This window comes from Triturus cristatus, chromosome 3_1 (assembly GCF_964204655.1).
Source record: "Triturus cristatus chromosome 3_1, aTriCri1.1, whole genome shotgun sequence".
Lineage (NCBI taxonomy): Eukaryota > Metazoa > Chordata > Amphibia > Caudata > Salamandridae > Triturus > Triturus cristatus.
In genome coordinates this window covers 709,446,419-709,468,824 of record NC_140583.1, presented here as the reverse complement: position 1 = coordinate 709,468,824, position 22,406 = coordinate 709,446,419, and the positions used below count along the sequence as shown (strand labels likewise).

The 22,406-nt window shown below is 48.7% G+C and overlaps 1 protein-coding gene across 25 annotated transcripts in view; it reads left to right on the top strand.

Annotated features, from left to right (window-relative positions):
• The window catches only part of PPP6R3 (protein phosphatase 6 regulatory subunit 3), a 1,519,855-nt gene that overhangs the window by 798,972 nt on the left and 698,477 nt on the right, over positions 1-22,406 (top strand). For all 25 annotated transcript variants that reach the window (XR_014978878.1, XR_014978880.1, XR_014978879.1 and 22 more), the window contains one exon: positions 15,444-15,508. Coding sequence is in view for 20 of the 25 variants with exons in the window: in XM_085644788.1 (XP_085500914.1) it covers positions 15,444-15,508 (65 nt within the window). In the remaining 5 variants the exon portion in view is untranslated. The remainder of the gene's footprint in view (positions 1-15,443; positions 15,509-22,406) is intronic.

The following is a 22,406-nucleotide window of genomic DNA, read 5'->3' as shown; positions in this document are numbered from 1 at the left end:
GTGGATGACCAGCTCTTTGTTGGCTACGTGGGCGCTAAGAAAGGACGGGCTGTGCACAAGCGAACTATCTCCCGATGGGTTGTCTTGTGCATTAAAGCCTGTTACTCTGGCTAAAACGGAACCTCCGGTTGGGCTGCGCGCCCATTCTACCAGGGCGACAGCAGCTACTACAGCATTGGGAAGCGGTGTCCCCCTGCAAGACATCTGTCAGGTGGCCACTTGGGCCTTGTTGCATACTTTCACTAAGCACTATTGCCTTGACAGTCCGGTCCGGAGAGATGGCTTCTTTGGCCGTTTGGTTCTCCGTGACTTTCTGGTGTAATCTCACTTCGCAGACCCACCACCGGAGTTGGTATTGCTTGGGTATGTATTCTAAGGTAAGGAATCTATCAGTAACGTGTCTCTTTCCGATGCACAAGTTACTTACTTGTGTAACGATATATCTGTAAGAGACATTAGTTAGTGATAGATTCCTGCCCGCCCATCCTCCCCGTTCTGCGAACTGTTCTCTAGGGTTCAGGTCATCCCTTTTAGGGCCCTTGTTCTATTGCACCAGTAGTCTGCCTCTGGCATGGCTCCATGCTCCTGGCGTGGAAAAATTGTGTACAGAACTGACGTCCGTGCGCGTGGGCGTGTCTAAGTAGCTCCGACGTAATCTCGACGGCTACGACGCCAGCGAGGTACGCGGAGCCGCACGACGACGCCTACCGACGCGCAGGGGTACTGCTGACAAACTTTCTGGATCCAGTCTGACACCTGGGGATATTCTAAGGTAAGGAATCAATCCTTACTAATGTCTCTTACAGATATATCGTTACATAAGTAACTTGTGCTTCTGTAACCAATTGATGTCTGTGATGGATCTGCACCGTGTGTTCCTCTACTGTCTGGAGCACGACCACGACCCCAAGTCGTACTCAGACTACCGGACCATGGCCCCGAAGTCTTTGCGGGAGCGGTTCTGAAAGCTACTCGTGACCCGGCAGTCTGCTCCACGTCGCTAAAGGTCCAGGTCACCTAGGAGGTCGATGGACCGGTTGTGGAGCCAACACCATTCTTCATCCAAGTCTTTGCACTCGGGGTCCCTTCCCCCCCCCCCCCGTCCTCCCCCCCCCCTCTTCCTGGGCCCAGCAGCAACCCCTGCCCAGCTTCATCAGTTTTACGAAGCGATGCATGCCATCTTTGGGCAGCCCAACTCTGCCGGCGGACTCGGCTTGGATCCCTGGGCCTTTGGTGCCGGCAGCTTTGGCCTGGGACCCGCAGGGTCCCCTTGGATCCAGGCCTGACCTTGTTACGCCTCCCCAGTGCCGATTCCTCCGGCACCACGTCCGCAGCCGGCGTCGGCTATGTCCCCAGCCGAAGTCGACCCTGGCCTCCACCTCGAGGTAGACAAGCAGCCGAACCGGCATCGACCGACGCTGGATCTGACGCCGATGGGTACTTTTGTGCAGCCAGAGGAGGGTGAGGAGGACTGGGAGAGGTCTGGGGACCCTTAAACCGACCAGTTAGGTTAGGAACCGGACTGGAGATAGGATCTGAGGGAACCAGTGGTATGGATACCTCCGCAGACCTCGGCATGTTGTCTCCTCCTACCATGGCTACAGAGGAGGGAGCGTCATACGCAGTGGTGTTGCGTAGGGCAGCCGAGGCTCTCCACCTCGAGCTACCTATGGTGGTAGTCAGGACTAACCTCCTGACAGGTGCTTCAACCGGCAGCGAGCTCTTCGTAGCCCCTGCTGCCATTCAATGAAGCCCTCACGGGCATCCTTTTGGGCACCTGGTGCTGGCCCAACACAGGGGCTCCTGTGGACAGGATGATTGCCCGATGCCATCGCCCTGCCACTGGCGACCCCACTTTCCTCTCCCAGCACTCCACCCCCGAGAGCTTGGTGGTCGAAGCCTCCACCTCCAAAGGCGCATTCCCTAACGCACCACCTTAGGAAGAAAATATTTTCTTCCTCCAGCTTGGGACTGCGGTCGGTAAACACTGCATGTCTGTTGGGCAGTTAGACCGACGTGTGGGATACTGTTGCGCAGGTGCTTCCCCAGTGCCTGGAGGAGGCCCAGGCCGTGCTCTCCTGTGCAGTTGCCGAGGGGAGAGACGCAGCGAAGTTTACCATCCACTGTGGGCTGTATACTGCCGACTCACTAGGCAGGACGATTTCCACGTCAGTAACCCTTCGACGTTATGCCTGGTTGAGGTAGACTGGTTTTCCCGGGGATGTCCAATCCACACTAATGGACATGCCCTTTGATGGCCGTCTCCTTTTCGGCAACAAGGTAGGCAATGCGCTGGAGCGCTTTAAGGACTCTCTGGCTACGGCCAGTCCTTGGGCCTCTCCACCACCCACCCTGCCTTTTGCCCCTTTCGTGGCTACGGAAGGGGTGCCCCGCCATGTCCCGCTCAGCCACAGGCCAGCGCAAGCTTTTCAGCCTCTGTGCGGCCGGGGATGTGGGAACCAGCGCCTGGTTCTGGGGGCCAGCTGGTGCGTCAGTCTACCCCAGGCCCCTCTGCAGTAGCCTCCCAATCCTCCTAGTTGACCTTTCAGGGCCACCATCGCCAGTGGGCGTCAGGATTCGCCATCACCTCCCACACTGGCGCACCATCACCTCAGACAGGTGGGTTTTGCAAATAGTCGGAAGAGGCCACTCCCTCCCCTTCAACTACCCCTCCCACAATGCCATCTCACTACCATTGCATGTCGGAGGATCATCTGGCCCTTCTCCAGCAGGAAGTTTCAGCACTCTTGGCCAAGGGAGCCATCTAGTGCGTTCCTGTCCCAGAAGTAGGTCGTGGTTGCTATTCTCACTACTTTCTGACGCCCAAGAAGGACAGAGGCCTGCGTCCTATCTTGGATCTCCGGAACGTCAACCGCTTCCTCCGGAAGAAGTTCAAGATGTTGACATTCGCTCAGGTCTTGTCTGCTCTTGACCCTAGAGACTGGATGGTAGCCTTGGACTTGCAGGACGCTTATTTTCACATCCACGTCCTGCCGGTTCACTGTAGGCCACGAGCATTTTCAGTTTACCGTGCTCCCCTTTGGCCTTACCAGCGCCGCTCGGATGTTCACGAAAGAGATGGCGGTGGTTGCAGCTCATCTGCGCAGATCAGAGGTTCCAGTCTTCCCCCTAGCTTGACGACTGGCTGTTGAAGGCGGGATGCCCCAGGCTGTCGTCTCTCACCTCCAGACTATGGCCGGCCAACCTGCATTTGCTGGGGTTCTCCATCAACGTGCAAAAGTCGCACCTGACCCCCGCTGAGAAGCTCCTATTCATCGGAGCGGTTCTGGACACAACACAGTTTCGGGTTTATCCTCCCGAACAGCGAGTCCGGGATTTTCGGGCTATGATTCTGATCTTTCAGCCTCTATCCCAGGTTTCGGTGAGGATGACCCTCCGGATGCTGGGTCTGGTGGCCTCCTGCATCCTGCTGGTGGACCATGCCAGATGGCATATGCGGGTTCTACCGTGGGACCTGCAGTTTCAGTGGGCACAACATCAGGGGAATCTGTCCTATTGCGTCCAGATCTCGGAGGGCGCTGCACACCAATTGAAGTGGTGGCTTACGAACCAGGATTGGGTCAACGGCAAATCCCTCTTCCTTCCTCAACCAGCGTTCACAGTGGTGACCGATTCTTGACTTTTGGGATGGGGTGGCTGTAGGAGAGTAGGGTCTGCTTTCTATGTTCACCCCCACTTTTTGCTTTTGCTTTACTGGTTTTTGACTTAGATGTGGCTGTGGGCCTGCTAATCAGACCCACAGCCCTGCTGTTCTCTCTCTAAATTAATACTATGTACTTTAGGTGCATAACCCAATTGGATAGGATCACCTTATTGGCCCCTGTACAGTGTACCTTAGGTACCCAGGGCATAGGTGTACCCTAGGCCTACCAGGGGCTGCAGCATGTATTATGCCACCCCTGGCCTGGCCTTCCATTATGACACAACTGGCTGATCACTCAGCTGGGGCAAGGTCGTGTAATCACCCCTTGCTTAGGTGTAGTATTCCTATACCTACCTTATATATAGACACATGTGTACCTATCAGCCACTCCTATGGCAGGCCTTAACAATCCTGGAGGCAGAGTGCTTGGTAACATGTGAGATAGTGCTCTAGCATGAGCTGAGCCTGTCTGCAGCTTTCGGAACCATGTCCTTATAGCTGTTCTATGATATCGCCTACCATATACTCTTAAAGTGCCTTATAATCCTTGCGGTTATTGTAACTCTGGTTTGGCTTTATCAAAACATGTCGTGTAAGGTGTCTAACACTTTGGAATAATACCCCCATCCCATTTCTGGTGATGAGGATATTATCCCTCCCTTCTAGAGGGAGAAGACATGTTGTACCCTACTTACCCAGTTAAAGTTAACCAGAGCCCCAGCATCACAAAATGGATGCTGCTGCCACGACACAAGTCTGACCTCCTACTGCTGGGAGTGATCCCGGCACGGGAGGCTTGGACAATAGGTTTCCTGCCTTGGGAGGTGCGAGCACCACCCCAGACAGGCCTTAGTGTATTGGGGCAGGGAGGGATGAAAGGAACCAGACACTGCCTGGGGCACACAAGGTATCCCATGCATAGTCCAGTTCAAACCGGTGCTGGAGCACTCCAACCCCAGTCCTGGCGCGAAACTGGACAATGGGAAGGGGGTGTAACCACCCCCCTCCCAGGTCCCACCCATAAGGCGTGACCTAGCAGGCAACCCAGCCCCCCAGATTAGTATAAGTGTGGTAGCTGGGCCCCAGGAGATTAGATTATCCTGAACCTGCAACTTGAACAGAAACTCTGGACATTCGACGAAAGAAGAAGACTGAAGAATCTCCCTTGTGGCCAAGGAGTGGCCACCCTGTGCGAACAGGCACCATCAAGAGACTTACCCTTTGCTTTGCTGAAGTTCTATGAGGGACCGACTGCAGAGCCTTGACTTCCAGACTTCTCCGACCCTGATCCACATCCGAGCTGAGATCCGTGGAGGTGACGAGAGACATGGGACCGGCTACCTGGGAAAAGTGGCGAGTATCTTCCAGCGCAGCTTCTGAGGCACCCTCGAGGTTGTGCACCGGGGATTGAGAAGCCCCAGCCCCAAGCACCATCTGCACCGAAGATCAGCCCCCCACACTCCACGAGTCCTGCGTGGGGCCCTTCTGCATTTTCCTGCTTGCCGCGTCTGTCCGGTTGCTTGCCCGGTGGCTAGTAACCTTTGCGACGACACACCTTCAATTTTCCACTGCTGGTTTGGCTCCTCCAGACTTGCTCCTGCTCCTCTGTAAAAGAGAAACACTCCAGACCTTCCTGGTCTGCACCAGAAGCAAGTCCTCTATTCTTCGTGGGTTCCGCTTGCCAAGGCTTGGTGAGTCCTAGTTCGACTTCGATGCCGCCGACAGCACGAGCCTTTGTGGGACAGCTCGCCTCCTGGTCCTGGTCATCCTCGACGTCTCCTGGTACCCATGGCTGCTGCGACAAGCTTCACCTCTTCACCTGCAATCTCCCGACATCGCCTGGTTCCTTCCTGGTTCCACGTGGTCACTGACTAGTGACCCAGACTCTGTCCCTTCTGCTTGCAGGTATCCTTCCTTCTTGATCCCGGCCTTGGGATCCACCGCAAACTCTTCACTGACTGCCTGTCAGCATCTTTCCTTCAGGCATCCATAGGAGTCGACGACGAAACCCGACGCAAGTTCACACCTATGCACCCGCAGCCAGTGGGCTAGGTAATTGGGTACTCCGGTGCTCATCAGGGTATTGACTATCCTAGTGTCTAGTTCTCAAGTCTCGACTTCCTAGCTACTCCAGAAGTGTCCTAAATCTTATTAATTCTAAACTGTACTATTTCTATCTATTATACGCATTACGCGTGAGTGTTTCCCCTCTGCACCTGAATCCCGTGGGCCTCCCACTTCCTAACTGTTGGTAGGGTAGTGTAGCCCCAGCGAATCCCTAGGCCTATCCCATTTCCGCAACAGTGGTCCTTATACCACTTACTTAGTACATGGGTTGCGTGGCCCCTAGGGCCTAACTGTATTACTTGCCTGTGTGACTTAATGTATGCTTGAATAAGACTGTGTTGTACTTACCTCGAATCTCATAAAGAGTGCTGAGGGTTTGACTAGAATAAATACACTTTATTTTATATATATATCTGTTGTGGTGTCCTTTCATTTGGTATTCAAGGGATTACATATGGTATAACAGATGGCTTCACATGCCATTCAGAGTTTAGCCTAAGACTGCTCTTGTCCATGCTACCACTAGGATAGCTGGTCTATAAGGTTGACTTTACAACCAATCACCATAAGGGTTGTTTGGACTGATACAAGGTGTACACTAGAATTAGTGACATCATATATCAGGCCCACTTCTCACAGCGGCCACATGGGGAGGCGGACATCAGATGCCTCTGGTCTCTGGCGTCCAGGATCCACAACAACCTTCTGGAGCTTCAGGCGATTAGTCTTGAACTCAAAGCATTCCTTCCCTCTGTCCGGGAAAGAGTGGTGCAGGTGTTCACGTACAACACCACCGCCATGTGGTACTGCAACAAACAAGGCGGGGTGGAGTCGTGGACCCTATGTCAGGAGGCCCTCCGCCTCTGGACATGGCTGGAACATCAGGGCATATTCCTGGTGATTCAACACCTGGCAGGTACCCTGAACGCCAGGGCGGATGAACTCAGCCTCTGGTGCATGATGGATCACAAATGGCTTCTTCACTCGGTGTGGTACAAGGTCTCTTTCAGTAGTGGAGAGCACCTTAGTTAGATCTATTCCCCACAGAAGAGAGCGTGCAATGTCAGCAGTTCTGCTTGTTGGAATTTCCAAGGCCGGACTCGCTAGGCGGCACATTCGTCACGAGTGAAGTTGCAGTCTTCTATACGCCTTTCCGCCTATACCACTAAAACCCAGAGTGCTGAAGAAGATCAAGAGCGACCGGGCCCAAGTTATTCTTGTGGCTCCAGATTGGGCACGAAGAGTATGGTATCCCGAGCTGCTCAACATGGCCATCGATCTTCCGATCCGACTGCCTCTTCGGGGGGATCTTTTGTCGCAGCAGGGGGCAGTCCTCCACCCGAACCTGTCCTGCCTCCACGTCCTTGCATGGATATTTAGTGGCGGCAGTTGACGTAGTTTGACCTGCCTCCCGGAGTCTGCGATGTTATCTTGGCAGCCAGGCGTCCCTCCACTAAGACGGTATACGCCTGCAGATGGAACAAATTTGTGGCATGGTACACAGCAAAGGCTGTGGATCCCTTTTCCGACCCTCTTTCTGAGGTGCTCTTCTTCCTCCGTTCTTTGGCCACTCAAAGGTTACCACTCGACCATTTCGGCCTTCCTTATGCTTCCTGATCAGCATTCTCTTTTCAAATCCCCTGTTGTAAATAGATTTCTTAAGGGCATTTCTCATCTCTTTCCTCCTGTTCCCTTCGTAATACCCCAGTGGGACTTGAACTTGGTGCTTAACTATCTTATGTGCGTTCCTTTTGAGCCGCTACATAACTGTCCTCTTAGGCTTCTTACTTTGAAAACTGCCTTTCTGGTGGCCATCACCTATGCACGCAGAGTGAGTGAGCTAACAAGCTCTTTCTTCCAAGCCTCCCTTGCTGGCTGTCCATACGGACAAGGTTGTTCTTAGAACTAGACCTTCCTTTTTTCCCAAGGTGGTTACTTCTTTCCACATTGGCCAAACTATTACTTTGCCCACCTTCTTTCAGCCTCCGCATCCTTCAGAAGAGGAAGAGAGGCCCCACCGTCTGGATCCAAAACGTGCGCTGTCCTATTTGGATCGCACCAAACCATTCCGGGTGGACGCCCAGCTCTTTGTTGGTTACGTGGGTGCTAAGAAAGTTTGGACCGTGCACAAACGTACCATCTCCAGGTCGGTCGTTAAGTGCATCAAAACTTGCTATTATTTGGCAAAGAAGAAGCCTCCAGTGGGACTGCGTGCGCATTCCACCAGAGCGACGTCAGCCACCACTGCTTTGAGACCGGGAGTCCCCCCCACCCCCCCAAACGTGGGGTCTCACTTCTGTTTGGCTGCACCTTGCAGCTGTAGCTGTGTTTCTCCCAAAAAGACTGTTTAGCTATTCAGAATTCCAGTCATCAAAGCTTTTATGGAGGGACTTAAAGGGTCATTCCTCCCCAGGTACCTTCAGCCCCGGTGTGGAACCTAAATATTGTCCTCACAAAACTTATGGGGACCCCCCCACTTTCGAGACCCTCCACTTATTACTTAGTTTTTTTCCTAGGAAGATAGCTTTTCTAGTAGTCATTACATCACAAAGATGTATTGATGAGCTTCAGACTTTAACATTAGAAGAACCTTTCAGGTTCATAGAGATAGTCATCCAAAACTGGTATATGAAAATTAAAAGGATTTTGCCTTCTTCCCCCAGAGCCCATTGTACCCAAAAGAAAAGAGCCTCTATGGTCTTCCTTGGTAACATCACAATAGCTGATATTTATAAAGCAGCAACTTTGTCTACACCACACACCTTCACAAAGCACTACTGTGTAGATGTATTAGCCCACCAGCAAGGAAATGTTGGCCAGGCTGTACTTCGTACCCTTTTTCAGTACACTGCAACTTCCACAGGCTAACCACCGCTTAGGGAAGGACTGCTTTTCAGTCAGACAGCATGTGTATCTCCAGCCTCACATGCCTTGAACATAAAATGTTGCTTAAACTGTAAGCATCTGTTCGTGACATGTAGTGCTGTAGATTTGCATGCGGTCACCCTCCTCTCCAGACGCCTTTGTTTGTTGCACTTACCATTGCCCTCTTCCTCTGTATGGTCATCTCTTTCCTGTGTCCATCTACTTTTGTCATCCTCACCTGTCGTGTGGAAAAACAATCCAACAATGGCGGCTATTACCATGTGCATTACAAGCCGAAGTAGAGTCAAACTATCATGATGAGAAGAATTCTTTGAAGAAAAACAACTTTCACACTTTCAAACCCAAGACTAGATGGCACAGCATGTGAATCTATAGCACTACATGCCACAAACAGATGATTACAGGGTAATTAACCTTTTCCTTCTGGAGGATACTCTTACCAACTTGCAAATGCCTCTCCTCCCTCCCTGTTCTATGGGCTGGTCTCTTTTTGACATCTAAAAAGGTCTCAATTTATTTGTTGCTTTGGTAGCAGCATTGTATGTAGCTCTGCTCCATCACTTCTGGTGTGGTACAAAACCCACTTGGAGCTGCCTGTCATTACGCTCCTGGTGCATCAGGGATGCCCGGCTTCAAGGCCTGCAGTATCTGAAAGAGAAATGTTAGTGATACATTCCTTACCTTAGAGTTATCTCCAGGCGTCAGACTGGATCCGGAAAGTTTTCGTCAGCAGTACCTCCATGCGTGGAGATTGAGCAGCGACAGCTAATTACATTTGACTTGCCTCCTGAAGTCTGTAATGTGATTCTGGCAGCCAGGCGTCTCTCCACTAAAACGGTATACGCCTGTCGATGGAAAAAAGTTGTGGCATGGTGCACAGTGAAAGCTGTAGATCCTCTTTCTGCCCCTCTTTCTGAGGTCCTATTGTTCGTTCTCTCTTTGGCCCAGCAGAGCTCTGCTCTGGGCACTATCATGGGCTACCTTTCTGCTCTTTCAGCCTTTCTTAGGCTGCCTGATCAGCCCTCTTTTCAAGTCCCCAGTTGTCAATAGATTACTCAAAGGCATTACTTGACTTTTCCCTCCTATTCCTTTTGTGATGCCTCAATGGGACTTGAACCTGGTTCTCACATAATTGATGTGTGCTCCCTTTGAGCCTCTTTATAACTGTCCTTTGCGGTTATTGACTTTGAAAGCTGTCTTCATGGTGGCCATCCCCTCCGCTCGGCGGGTGAGTGAGCTCCAGGCTCTTTCCTGTATACCTCCTTTCCTGGCCATTCATCCAGACAAGGTTGTGCTTCGACTGTGTCCCTCCTTTCTACCAAAAGTAGTCTCTGCCTTTCATCTTGGGCAAACTCTCACTCTGCCCACTTTATTTCCGCCTCCGTACCCTTCAAGAGAAGAGGAGAGGCTCCACCGTCTGGACCCAAAACGTGCGCTTTCATTCGATCTCAACCGCACACAACACGGGTGGATGACCAGCTCTTTGTTGGCTACGTGGGCGCTAATAAAGGACGGGCTGTGCACAAGCGAACTATCGCCCGATGGGTTGTCTTGTGCATTAAAGCCTGTTACTCTGGCTAAAACGGAACCTCCGGTTGGGCTGCGCGCCCATTCTACCAGGGCGACAGCAGCTACTACAGCATTGGGACGCGGTGTCCCCCTGCAAGACATCTGTCAGGTGGCCACTTGGGCCTTGTTGCATACTTTCACTAAGCACTATTGCCTTGACAGTCCGGTCCGGAGAGATGGCTTCTTTGGCCGTTTGGTTCTCCGTGACTTTCTGGTGTAATCTCACTTCGCAGACCCACCACCGGAGTTGGTATTGCTTGGGTATGTATTCTAAGCTAAGGAATCTATCAGTAACGTGTCTCTTTCCGATGCACAAGTTACTTACTTGTGTAACGATATATCTGTAAGAGACATTAGTGAGTGATAGATTCCTTACCTTAGAATACATACCCAAGCAATACCAACTCCGGTGGTGGGTCTGCGAAGTGAGATTACACCAGAAAGTCACGGAGAACCAAACGGCCAAAGAAGCCAATGCGTGGGGTCTACCTCCCGTTCTTGGTCATTATCCTTGTGGGTCATGTAGTATTTGCTATCTCACTTCCACCACAAGAACTCTGACTTTGGAAACAGGTAAAATCTGGACGCAACGGAGTCACACCAATTGTAACACTGCTGACGTAGTATACCTAATCACATGCCTGTGCGATCTGAGATATGTGGGGATGACCACACGGAAGGTGAAGTTACGCATTGGAGAACATTGGAGTAATATCCGATGTAAGAAAAATATGACGAAACTAACTGAACATTTTCTGCGTTTTAACCACACGGTGGATGATCTACATTGGACCATCATTGAACAGGTGAACCCAGCGATTTTGTTCGAAAAGGAACCGCGCTGGATTTACCGTCTTTCCACACATTTGACCGGTCTTAATGATAATATCCCGTGGGGTACTGTTCTGAGGCGCAAATAACTATCATTAGCAAACAATTGTGCCTATTCAGTTTTCTGGCGTATTAGTAACGAAGTACTTTTATGCCCTATGACAACGTTAGGATGGGATTGAGATCGTTCACATACCCCGTGTTCTTTCGATCCACGCTTTTATTTGCCTTTTTTTAAATCACACGGGATGGGGGTTCATAATGGAAATGATGACGCTTTCCCCGCATAACCATTCATGTTACCAACAATAATGATTTTCCACCTTGGGGAACCTGTCCGCTTTCTCTGAAATCCCTTTGATTACCGATCGTCCCAGTTCTGTGATATTGTCTGTCTGTCTCTCAAATCGAGTAAAGCTTTGAACTACGTGTTTGCATTCAACGGTCTAGTCTTTCTCTGATCAACAAACGAAGTAGTCCGTTGTCTGTCTGTTTTCGCCGGAACCTGGTTTCCGGTCAATATGGAGTTTTCCCCTACTTTAACCAGCATGACCACCATGTCGCTGACTCCGGGCTCGGTGGTATCACGTAGGTCTAAGAACCAGGCAGTGGACTTGGAAGATGTGAGTACCGCATACGGTTCGATTCCTATCGTTCGTTTCTTTACTAAATGCTGACTTGGCGGAGCAACCGAGGGACTTTTGGATTGAATGCAATCTTCCCGTTTTTTGTCCCTTATACAGTTGTTCTGTAGTCCCGCCACCCACCTTCTTGCCTAAGGAGCTCAGCTCATTTTTCATATACGTGAGTGCCTTTGTTTTCCATTCTAAATCATTTGGTCATTAGTGCCTTGTTTTTATTGTGATCACACTGGTTTGGTAACTTTATTTATTATTTTTGTAATGACTCGTTGGTCGAAGTGTCTGAGTATTTCCTAAAATTAAGGTTTATATCATCATTCACAATGCAAATGTCATTTGTAGATCTGTCAAGCTAACCACGGAGTTTCAGCACAGTCTATTGTAGCTATAGAATCATATTGATCTCCTAGTTCTTAGATAGACACTACATAAATCTGTTCCTGGTATGAAATAACACACAGATGATAGTCATATGCTGATACAACACATTTGTGTTATTTATTTCCTTACAGATATCCTTTCGGAGTTGTGGAAGGCATATAGCGAAACCGTGAGTGTATCGGTTAACTACACCTGAGGTCAGGATAAGCTTTAGTAAGCTTATACCGCCAAGGTGGATTTTTTGGTTAGGTCCTGAAGAAAGCTTCGTGAGTTACACATAATAAGCTGAAACATGTCGACCAAGATGATCTTAACAGGATGTATCTGACCCACTTATAGTCAGTATTACACTTCCTTCACTGTTTTTAAACGTCTAAGCTTCATCACAATTAAACATATCGGTGGATGAATCTTGACATTTTCAAGAGTCGGTCCTCAGGTGTCTTATGGGAGATGTTTATCCCCCCTTTCTTGTTGGGCCTAGTGTTTCGGTTGGCCAGTCTGTGTGCTGTGGGTGGCTTGGAACGACTTCGGGGTCCTTGCGTTGGTCCCTCTGTACTTCTGGCTGCTGGTACAGCCCTTCAACTTTAGTGCGATTTTTGGCTGTTAGAGAACCCGTATAGGTCCTCAGGTTGGACCATCTGTGTATTTTTCTGGCTGATTGGTAAGCTGCCTGTGGTGATGCCTACAGGTCTTTTCTGTTCTCTGCTGCGGGTTTCCCTAAGAGGTGTTCCCCGGGTTTGTTTCGGGACATGTCATACCCTAGGTGGGGTACTTGTAGGCTATTGTATAGCTCTATCCTACGCTGGGCGGGTTTGGATACCCTCTCGGGTTTCTCACCTTTCCATGTGTCTGTATGCTGCTTGGTGCGGTCTCTCTCTCGCTTCTGGCTTGGCGCAGCTTGTGCTGCTCCAGGTTCTGTCCCGCTCAGTATCCGATGGTGTTTCTACCCTTCTTCTGCAGGGATTGCCTGTCATACGTTTTGCCCTTGTTCCTGCGGGATGTCTGCTTCTGTGCGTTGTGCCTTCCCTCTTCAGCTGTTGGGTCGATAGCCTGACTTTTGTCATGCCGTCTACGGCGTCGTGTCTTGGTGTTTACACCTTATTTTCCAACATTTCGGCCTGGTCCTCTGCCTTGTTCCAGGGGAGCTAGGTTGTTTCCTAGTGTTCTCCTATGTTCTGGTTCTTCTCCTCTTTATCTTCTGGTCGGTCCCACTTCTCTTCGTGCCGCTGGGATGGTCCTCCTCTGGGGCTTGTTCTGGGGTTCCCTTGCTTCTGTCTTCGTCTTGTGCTCAGCTTGTTCTGGGCACACTGCTTCTTGGTATTACCAGCTGCCTGCTGTGCAAGCCTGGTGGTTATGGTCCGCCTCCGTGGGCCTTGGCGTGTGCCTGTTTGTTCCTGTCCCTTCTCATGTCTGCGTTTATTGCCTGTGGGAGCCGTTCCTGCCTCGTCCCCTGCCTCGGGGCTGCTACCTGTTCAGCCGTCTCCTTCGGTATGTGTTCGCCGGCTGGCTATGCCTCCGTTCCACCTCTTCTCCTTGGATTTTGCGGGTGGTTCTTTTCTTCCTTTGGTACTTGCTTGGTGCCGTCTGTCCCTCTGGGTTTTCTGGCAGATGCCCTTTGCCTTTCGGGTAGGCTTGTGGTATCCTGGCCTTTCCTTCTTGTTCTTGCTTACTTCTGCTTGGTGGGGGCTAGGCCGTCCTTCCTGTCCCCATGACACATCCCCTGTTGGGGCCCTGTGTTCTTCCAAGCTGGTGAGGTTCTCTCGCAGATCCTCCTCCCCTCTGGGTATGACTAGGGTATCTATTCTACGTTAAGGAATCTGCGGCTGCTAGTCTCTATCAGATGTACAAGTTACTTACCTTCTGTAACGATGTATCTGGTAGAGACGATTCTAGCTGCAGATTCCTTCACGACCCGCCCTTCCTCCCTGTTCTGCAAGGACCTGTCAGCTGGTCTTCTGCAATCGCCCCCCTTTGGGTGGCTTTGTCTTCTGCGGGTGCCCTCTTTCCCTTTCTCCCTGGCAGGATGCTTTGTTCTGTTAATTTGTTCCACTCCTTCCTTTCTGGTGATTGGACGGTAGGTTCATGTGTACTCCTGCATCCCTACACCCTGGTTTTCCAGTATGGGGCCTCCTTATAATCTTCTCCCTTTTTTCATTGCTTGTGGTTTTCGGACTCCTCTGCAGTCCTCTGGTTTGGGGTCTCTTGGCTGTGCCTCGGCCTTTAGTTCTTTACAGGGGATATGACTCTCCTTGATGGTGTTGTCTTGGGGTAATTTGTAGTTACTCCTCTGTTCTGGACTTGTTCTGGACTTGTTGCCCTTCACTGTTCTAGATTGGGTTTGCAGACTTTGTCGTCTGCCATGACATTTTTCGCGTGTGTTTCTGCCTCCAGGGGGGATATCGCCTTCACTTTGCAGCGTTGCTTCTCAGAGCGGTGCTCTGCTCTTTCCCTTCCATGACTTTCAGTAACACAGTGCTTGGCACTGTCCCTAATGGTGCTGTTCCTCACCATTTGCTTCTTCCCTTTCTGTTTCACTGATTTTTTTCGCACACTGTTCTCATACTCTCGCAGTTTTATTTGTGATGGCTCCGCGTTGTGGCGCGGAAAAGTTCTCCGAAGAAAACTGACGTCAGCGTGCCGGGGTGAGACTTATGCGACCTCGCTGATGTCACGTCCGCGGACGACGTCAGGGCGGGGTCACGTGGTGCTGCCCCCGGCGCGCAGAGATGCTTTGGCAAAAAAAATTCCGGCTCCAGTCTCACGCCTGGGGATAATTTTACGTTAAGGAATCTGCGGCTAGAATCGTCCCTACCAGATACATCGTTACCGAAGGTAAGTAACTTGTACTTCAGGTTGACTTTAGAGTTGAAGATATATACTAAGAGTTTGAAAACATACCCTGACATTCAGAAAATTTTTCAGACAATGTCTGGTCTCTATTATAATAGACTGCTCCTCTTCTGCCCTTTTAGTCATTGTAAACGTAGCCAACTGGTAAATATATATATATATATATATATATATATATGTATATATATATCGAGCACGATCCAGCATAAATCCGTTAAACGAAAGAGCAGGAACGGACCACCACACAGCCAAGTATTCTTTGAATTTCAGTGCTTTATTCCATATTTTCAGCCAGCATGACGCGTTTCGACCGGGAAACCCGGTCTTGATCACATGATATATATATATTATTTTTTTAGACGTTTTTATTTTATTTGAATTGTGATGTTACTAGACGGCTGTAGATGTTATGACCTTCCTAAAATATGCTCCGAAATGTTTAAGATTTTTGGGGGGGTTGGGGGAAGGGGCACTTTAAAATGAAACATGCAAATGTTGCCACATGTGCTGCTGCAGTTATCAAATACGAGGTGGTAATGTTTCTCCCCTAGGTTTTTTTGAAATGCCATTTAGTGGAAAGAATACTTGATGCCTGGGATATGAATGAGAAGAAGCAGTAAGTATTTATCTGCTTGGTTGAATATTGACGAAAATAATCAATTCTTTTTTGTCCAATGGTTGTACGAGTTGATGGTGAACACAAAGTACTTTGTGTATTTGACATTTGTTTCAAATTAATTTCCCTTCCCTTGTTTAAATTGCTTAACTTTTATCTGATTTAGATTATTCTGTCTTGTATGTTGCCATAAAGTTGTGTATATTCATAGTATGTTAAACTCCTTAGAAAGCTGTGTGCCAATTTCTATGTTGCCTCTGAATGGATATTCCTTCTTTCATGTTACTAAAATATATCCGAAACATGGTGAGAACGCTAACGTGCTTTGTAGTATAGGTAGCGTTCACTCGGTAATGGAATGGCAGAATGTCGGTTTTCTGTGACTTTAATGCATTGATGCACTCCAAACTTAAAAAAGGGTCAGTTCATAAAAGGATAAACTTTTACCCTTGCAATTGCAGGTTCTCCTAGCTAAGACTGAAGGAGAGCCGAGCCCGGATTTAAAGACTGATAAGGCCGATATTTCACTGTCTATTTAACTGCTTTATTTACACAGCACATTTAACAAAACTACATTTTCCACAATCCCTCATTCCCAATCAGGAAGCATGAACATAAAAGTAATCCAACCAATACTATAAATAAGGCATGGGCGTAAACAAACTTCTTCTTTTCTTGGTGCGCCAAAATTAGGTTCCCTGGAGGAATGTAACCATAGCAAATGCGAAAACCTTAAACAGCAGCCTAGGTAACGTATTCCTTCGATCCAGAATCCTCACTATAAAAGTATGGTCCTTCCATATCACTCAGTTTAGGCTTGACCCATTAGATTGGTCTAAAACAGAACTGGAAACAATCCAAAAAGTTATTAAATAGGTCACATACAAGTTTAAAGCATTCTCCTCACATTCTTTGTAGCAAGCTGATTTGGCCTGCAATAAAATAAATTGAAACTGTTGACCTTTCTGCTCATTTTTAGAATACCGTCCAGCCTGGACCCAGCCCAGAAGGACTTAGAAGCCATAGCTCCCTCAGTGAATGTGCACCGTATACTCAAAAAAGTTGAAGGTACTCTTGCAAAAGAATGCTATAAGTGAGGGGCTGCCGACCTCAAAACGGTCATCTGTATGTACTGTTGAAGATATCAACACACACAGTTTAGGGTGGATGGGGAAAAAAGGAAACTCGTAAAAAGTGTAATATTTCTTTGTATGCCTTGTAACTGTAAAGTGCACTCCAACTGATCAAGCATACAGATACATCCAAAACCCTATCATCAGACTGTTTTGAAACAAATGGAACAATATCACCAGCTTAGCTGAAAGGACTAAAGTGACTTTCCAATGCCTTTCCAAGAGAGGGAGGGTTTCAGAAACATTTCTGATCAAGACCTCCTACTGCAGATTCTTCAACATAGAATATTACCCAGATGTCAGACTGGATCCGGAAAATCTTGAGCAGTACATCTACACACTGGTAGGTGGGGATGATTGGCTCTGTATTGGCGTTGTCTGGGTCAGAAATGACACACAGTGCCGGTATAGGTGCCACCCTAGCACGCTGACATCCGGTCCTTCCTTTCGGTGCCAACAGTGCAGATCTTTAGAGGTAATTTTCTTTTACCACATTTTTATACCCTTTCATTGATTTTTGGCTTCCTGCCTCCTGTGTGCCAGGGATATGTCCCCACTCCACGCGTTTTAAACCGCATGAGGAATGTCCCAAACCAACTTCTTTTTCTGCGTGGCAGAAGAAGACAACACTCTCGGCCCCAATCCTGTGGGAGATCTGAAGCCTGCTCTCTAAGCAGATCCCGCAGATGAGCCATCACACTTTAAGTGGATTTAAATGTGTAATATTCCCTGAACGTGTTACTTTGAGAAGGGGTTATTGTAGCTCAAGTCGGGTTCCTTGGAGCTTAGAGCATGAGTAGCTGAATGTAAGATTTTGATTTAAGTCCGTGGTCATGATTATAAATAATCAGTTGTATTTCCCAATGAGGAAGTCAAGTTCTACTATTAATGCATAATTGTTTATTTTTTAAAAGGCACGGTGGGAAGTAGATGTTTATTATCAAACATCTTGGTATATTATGATGCTTTATATAGTCAGTAGTTTTAACTTTAAAGCTTCTAATATGAAATTTGTTGCTAATCATTATCAGAAGCCGCCCGCTAGGTCTCCAAATCATTCTTACTAGGCAATATTTCATGGGTAGTAAAATTATGAATCAGTTTACTTGATAAGTTTTCATGTTTCTTGTATACACACTACACAATGATTGTTGAAGAAAGGTAGCATGTTTTCCCCTGTAGAGTTAATTTGCCTGTCAAGACCTCTGATACCAAACTCCAGGGAACTTGGGGAAACATGGAGCGGACCTTGCCATCGGCTGTGGGAGCAGGAGCGACACCAAAGAGCTTTTTAACTAGGTCTTCTCGTGCTTCTTTCACCTGCCCTACTTCAACAACTTGGATGCCATGGATTGCCCAAAAGGAGAAACTGAAATGTTCGAGGCATGTGAGCTGCAGATCTCACACTTAGCATTAGATCGCTATTTGGTGTTGGGCTCGGATGCTTACATCTTGTTGTTGTCTTGGAAGAAGTCTTTGTAGTCACGAGATAGGTGACTCCTCCCTTGGACGATAATGCGCATGGGCATCGACTCCATCCTCAGATTGTTTTTTTCCGCCATTGGGTTCGGATGCAATTTTTGCGCATCGGTTCGAAACTTTACTTTTCAAGCTTTTCGACGCTCAAAACTTTCACAAACTTTTCCAATGGACTAGACAACTCTACATCTCGACGCGCCTTTCATTGGTTTAATTCCAGTCGTAGACACGGGCCGCTAGGCCTATTGACGCCATAAGGCCTATGGCTCATGGAAAGGACACCTTTCAAAAAATACCCCCAGTGTGGAGCAAAATTTTCACAGTGACCATCACAAGGTCTGTAACCTGTGCCTCTCGCCAGATCACGACGAGTCCAGCTGCCCAGCCTGCGCCTCCTTTCAATCAAAGAAGACCATTCCAGATCGTCTAGCTCGACGACACGTCATGGCGCCATGGAGATCAGCTCTGGAACCGGTGGACATCTTCGACGAAGGCCCAGATGTCCCAGAAGAAGATTCCGAAGATCTCCAAATCGTGTCAGAGGCAGGAGACTCAGACGACGCCATCACTCTTGGGCAACGAGTGAGTACTACTGCCCCTTCCCCAATCCCCACACCGAAGCAGAAGGCACCGGTCAAGACTTCACCTGTTGGCCACAGTCGTGATCGAAAACACACTTCAGAAGCCCCGCCTCCGGCTCCGAAGAATAAAAGACCAGCCTTCCGGTAGCTCGGGACCGAGCAAACTGCATGTACTAGTCCCACCGGCACCTTCGGCACCGAAGCCAAAAGAACACTCTGCTCCGAAATCAGCTCAGATTCCTTCCACTTAAAAGACAAACCGGCCTCGAACACATCGGAGCCTGTGGATAAGCCGGCATCTAACACCTCTAAATCTAAAAATCACGCTACGGCTCCTAAACCAAAGCCTTCGGAACCGAAAACCAAGCCTAAGGATTCCACCACGCCACCTAAGGCCAAAGAGCATAAGACTCAGCAACCGCCTGCTCGGAACCGAAAAAATCGGCGCCGAAACCAGTTATCGAGGAGGAGCAACTTTTTCATCCTGATCCTGTTGATCGTAAACAGAAAAAGATCTATAGCAACCCTAAAACAGGACATGTCACAGCTGTGCCATGCAAGAAGAGGAAATTGGACACAGCACAAACCCCTCCAGTGCCTGTTAAGGACTGTGCCACATCGCCTATGCTTCCTTTTCCTGTCCTTCCAACTAACACCCCTCCTCTCCCCAAACCTGTTACACCACCTCAGCCTGTAACTTCTCCACCACATACACCACCTCCAGACGATGATGGTGATCTAGGGGTGGGGGGGTGACCTTAATGACCCGTTCACAGACCCAGATGACCCACCACAAGACGATTGGGATTACAGTGATTCAATAGATCCCCCAGACCTCCCAAGCCCCCAACCATACCCAGCAAAACCATCTCCTCCAGATGATATTGGGTTTGGACAACTCCTCAATAGGGCTGCTGTATTTCATGGGGTGCACATGCACTCAGACACACCAGAGGAGGATTTTCTTCTAGACACATTTGAACAGTCCCAGAAAACTGTACAAATATTGCCAATGATTAAAGGGGTCATTAAGCATGCTCCCGACATATTTAAAGATCTTGTATGGGCCAGGATTCTTAATCCCAGGATCAATAAGAAATATAGACCTGCCCCTGAAGATCCTGCGTACATCAAAGGTCAGCTCTAGATTCATTAGTAGTGTCCAATGCTAGAAAGCGAGCTAATTCACAAACCTCAGGGGACGCACTGCCCCCCTGATAAAGAATCTAAATTATTAGACGCATCTAGCAAGAGGGTAGCTGCGCAGGCGGCCAATCTCTGGCGCATAGCCAACACTCAAGCACTTCTGGCTAGATAGGATAGGGCCCATTATGACCAGCTGGAAACCCTATTACAGCATTTGCCTGACCAGTATAAAACTCAAGCAAATGACCTAATCCAAGAGGGCAAACTAATCACCAACGCAATTAAATGTGCCCTTGATGCAGTGGACACTGCTGCTATGTCTGTCAATACTAGTGTGCTGCTCAGAAGACATGCCTGGCTGCGCATTTCAGGCTTCAAACAAGTGGTCCAAACAACCATTCTAAATCAGCCATTCAATCAAAACCAACTTTCTGGGCCGGCTGTGGACACTGCTCTTAAAAAAATGAAAAAAGATACAGAGACTGCTAAGTCCATGGGAGCGTTGCAGTCTCCGCAAATGCGTGGCTCCTTTCTTCGCTCCTTCTATAGAGGAGCCTCCAAGAACGTGGACACAGATAGCTCATCATCCTTTAAAAACACCACCCAAACATCCCCTAATAGAGGATTTTTCAGAGGAGGTTACAGAGGGAACAACATTAAAGGAAGAGTACTGAGGTAACAACAACACTCTACCTCCCCTGCTGCTAAACAGTAACTTCCCTCCACTCCCCCCAGTCCATTCCACTCCGGTCGGGGAAGATTAACACAGTTCCTACCTGTCTGGAACTCCATCACAACAGACAGGTGGGTAAGACAAATTATCCAGTATGGTTACTGCCTGGAACTTACAGCTACCCCCTCCCCCTTCCCCCCCAAACATACCACCCAGACAGCGTCCAATGTCCACAGACGGATCTTACACTTTTGAAACAAGAGTTTCTCTCACTGCTTCAAAAGCGCGACATAGAGCCAGTCCCTTTACTACACCAGGGAAACAGGGGTTTACTCCCTGTATTTCCTAATCCCCAAAAAGGACTGCACCCCACGGCCAATTCTCGACCTCGGACCCCTCAATCAGTATATACACGCGGATCATTTTCACATGATCACTCCAACAGGTGCTTCCCCTACTACAAGAGACTTACTTGCCACACTAGATCTCAAGGACGCCTACTTCCACATTCCCATACATCCTGCTCACAGGAAGTATCTAAGGTTCGTACTGGACGGACAACACTATCAGTTCAAAGTCCTTCCATTCGGGGTCACCACTGCTCCAAGAGTGTTTACCAAGTGCTTTGCAGTAGTAGCAGCAGCACACCTACGAAGACAACAGATCCATGTCTTCTCGTACCTGGACGACTGGCTAATAAAAGCCAGATCATTCAACCAGTGTATCCAGCACACTCATCAAACCATCCAAACACTACACAACTTGGGGTTTCACACTCAACTATACCAAGTCGCACCTTCAGCCCTCTCATGTACATCAATATCTGGGGGCCACAATAAATACTCCCACAGCTCTAGCGTATCCCAGCCCAGCCAGGATAGCCAGTATACAAGCTCTCATTACCAAATTTCAAATCCAACACACACTCCCAGCCAGAGTGTTCATGCAACTCATAGGCATGATGGCGTCTTGCATTTTCATCGTACCTTACGCAAGACTTCAAATGTGTCCCTTACAGGAATGTCTAGCACATCAATGGAATCCGGCTCAGGGACAACTTACAGATCTGGTGTTGGTGGACAGCCGCACACATTGGTCTCTGCAGTGGTGGAACACAAAAAACTTGTCCAAAGGGCGGCTGTTCCTCGAGCCTGTTCCACAGATAGTACTAACAGATGCATCACTCACAGGGTGAGGAGCCGATCTCTTAGCTCACACAACGCAGGGCAAATGGACCACTCAACACAAAGTGCTCCACCGCGATATTCCTAGCCCTGAAATCATTCCAACTCCATGTACAAAACAAAGCCGTCCTGATACGAATAGACATGACAGTTATGTATTAAATACAAAAACAGGGAGGAACACATTCTCTACAACTGTCCCAGCTTGCACAGAACATTTGGAGGTGGGCCATTCCAAAAAACATATACCTCCTCGCAGAATACCTTCCAGGAGTTCACAATCACATTGCGGATCTGTTAAGCCGACAGACAAAACAGATTCATGAATGGGAACTACATCCACAAGTTTTTATTTTAATGTCTTATAGAGCGCGAACATGACCCGTGAGGGTATCCGAGCGCTTTACATGGTTAACAAGGGAAAAAAACAATAGAAAAACAAAGAATCCAAAAACAGAGAAATATAAAAGGTGGGGGGATGAGGGAGCATGGGGGCAAAGGGGACACAAATGAGAGGTTAAAGTTCAAGCTAGGGTTGGCGGAGACCGTGGCCCCCTGGGGTCTCGATGGTGTCCGGTTGTAGAGTTGCGGAAGACTGAATAGTCTTGGAATCAAGCAGCAAGTCATACCGGCGGAGAAGGGGTCTTAGTACAGGGATTTACCCATGAGGAAGGTTTTGGCCTCCTTCTTGAAGTGCACTAG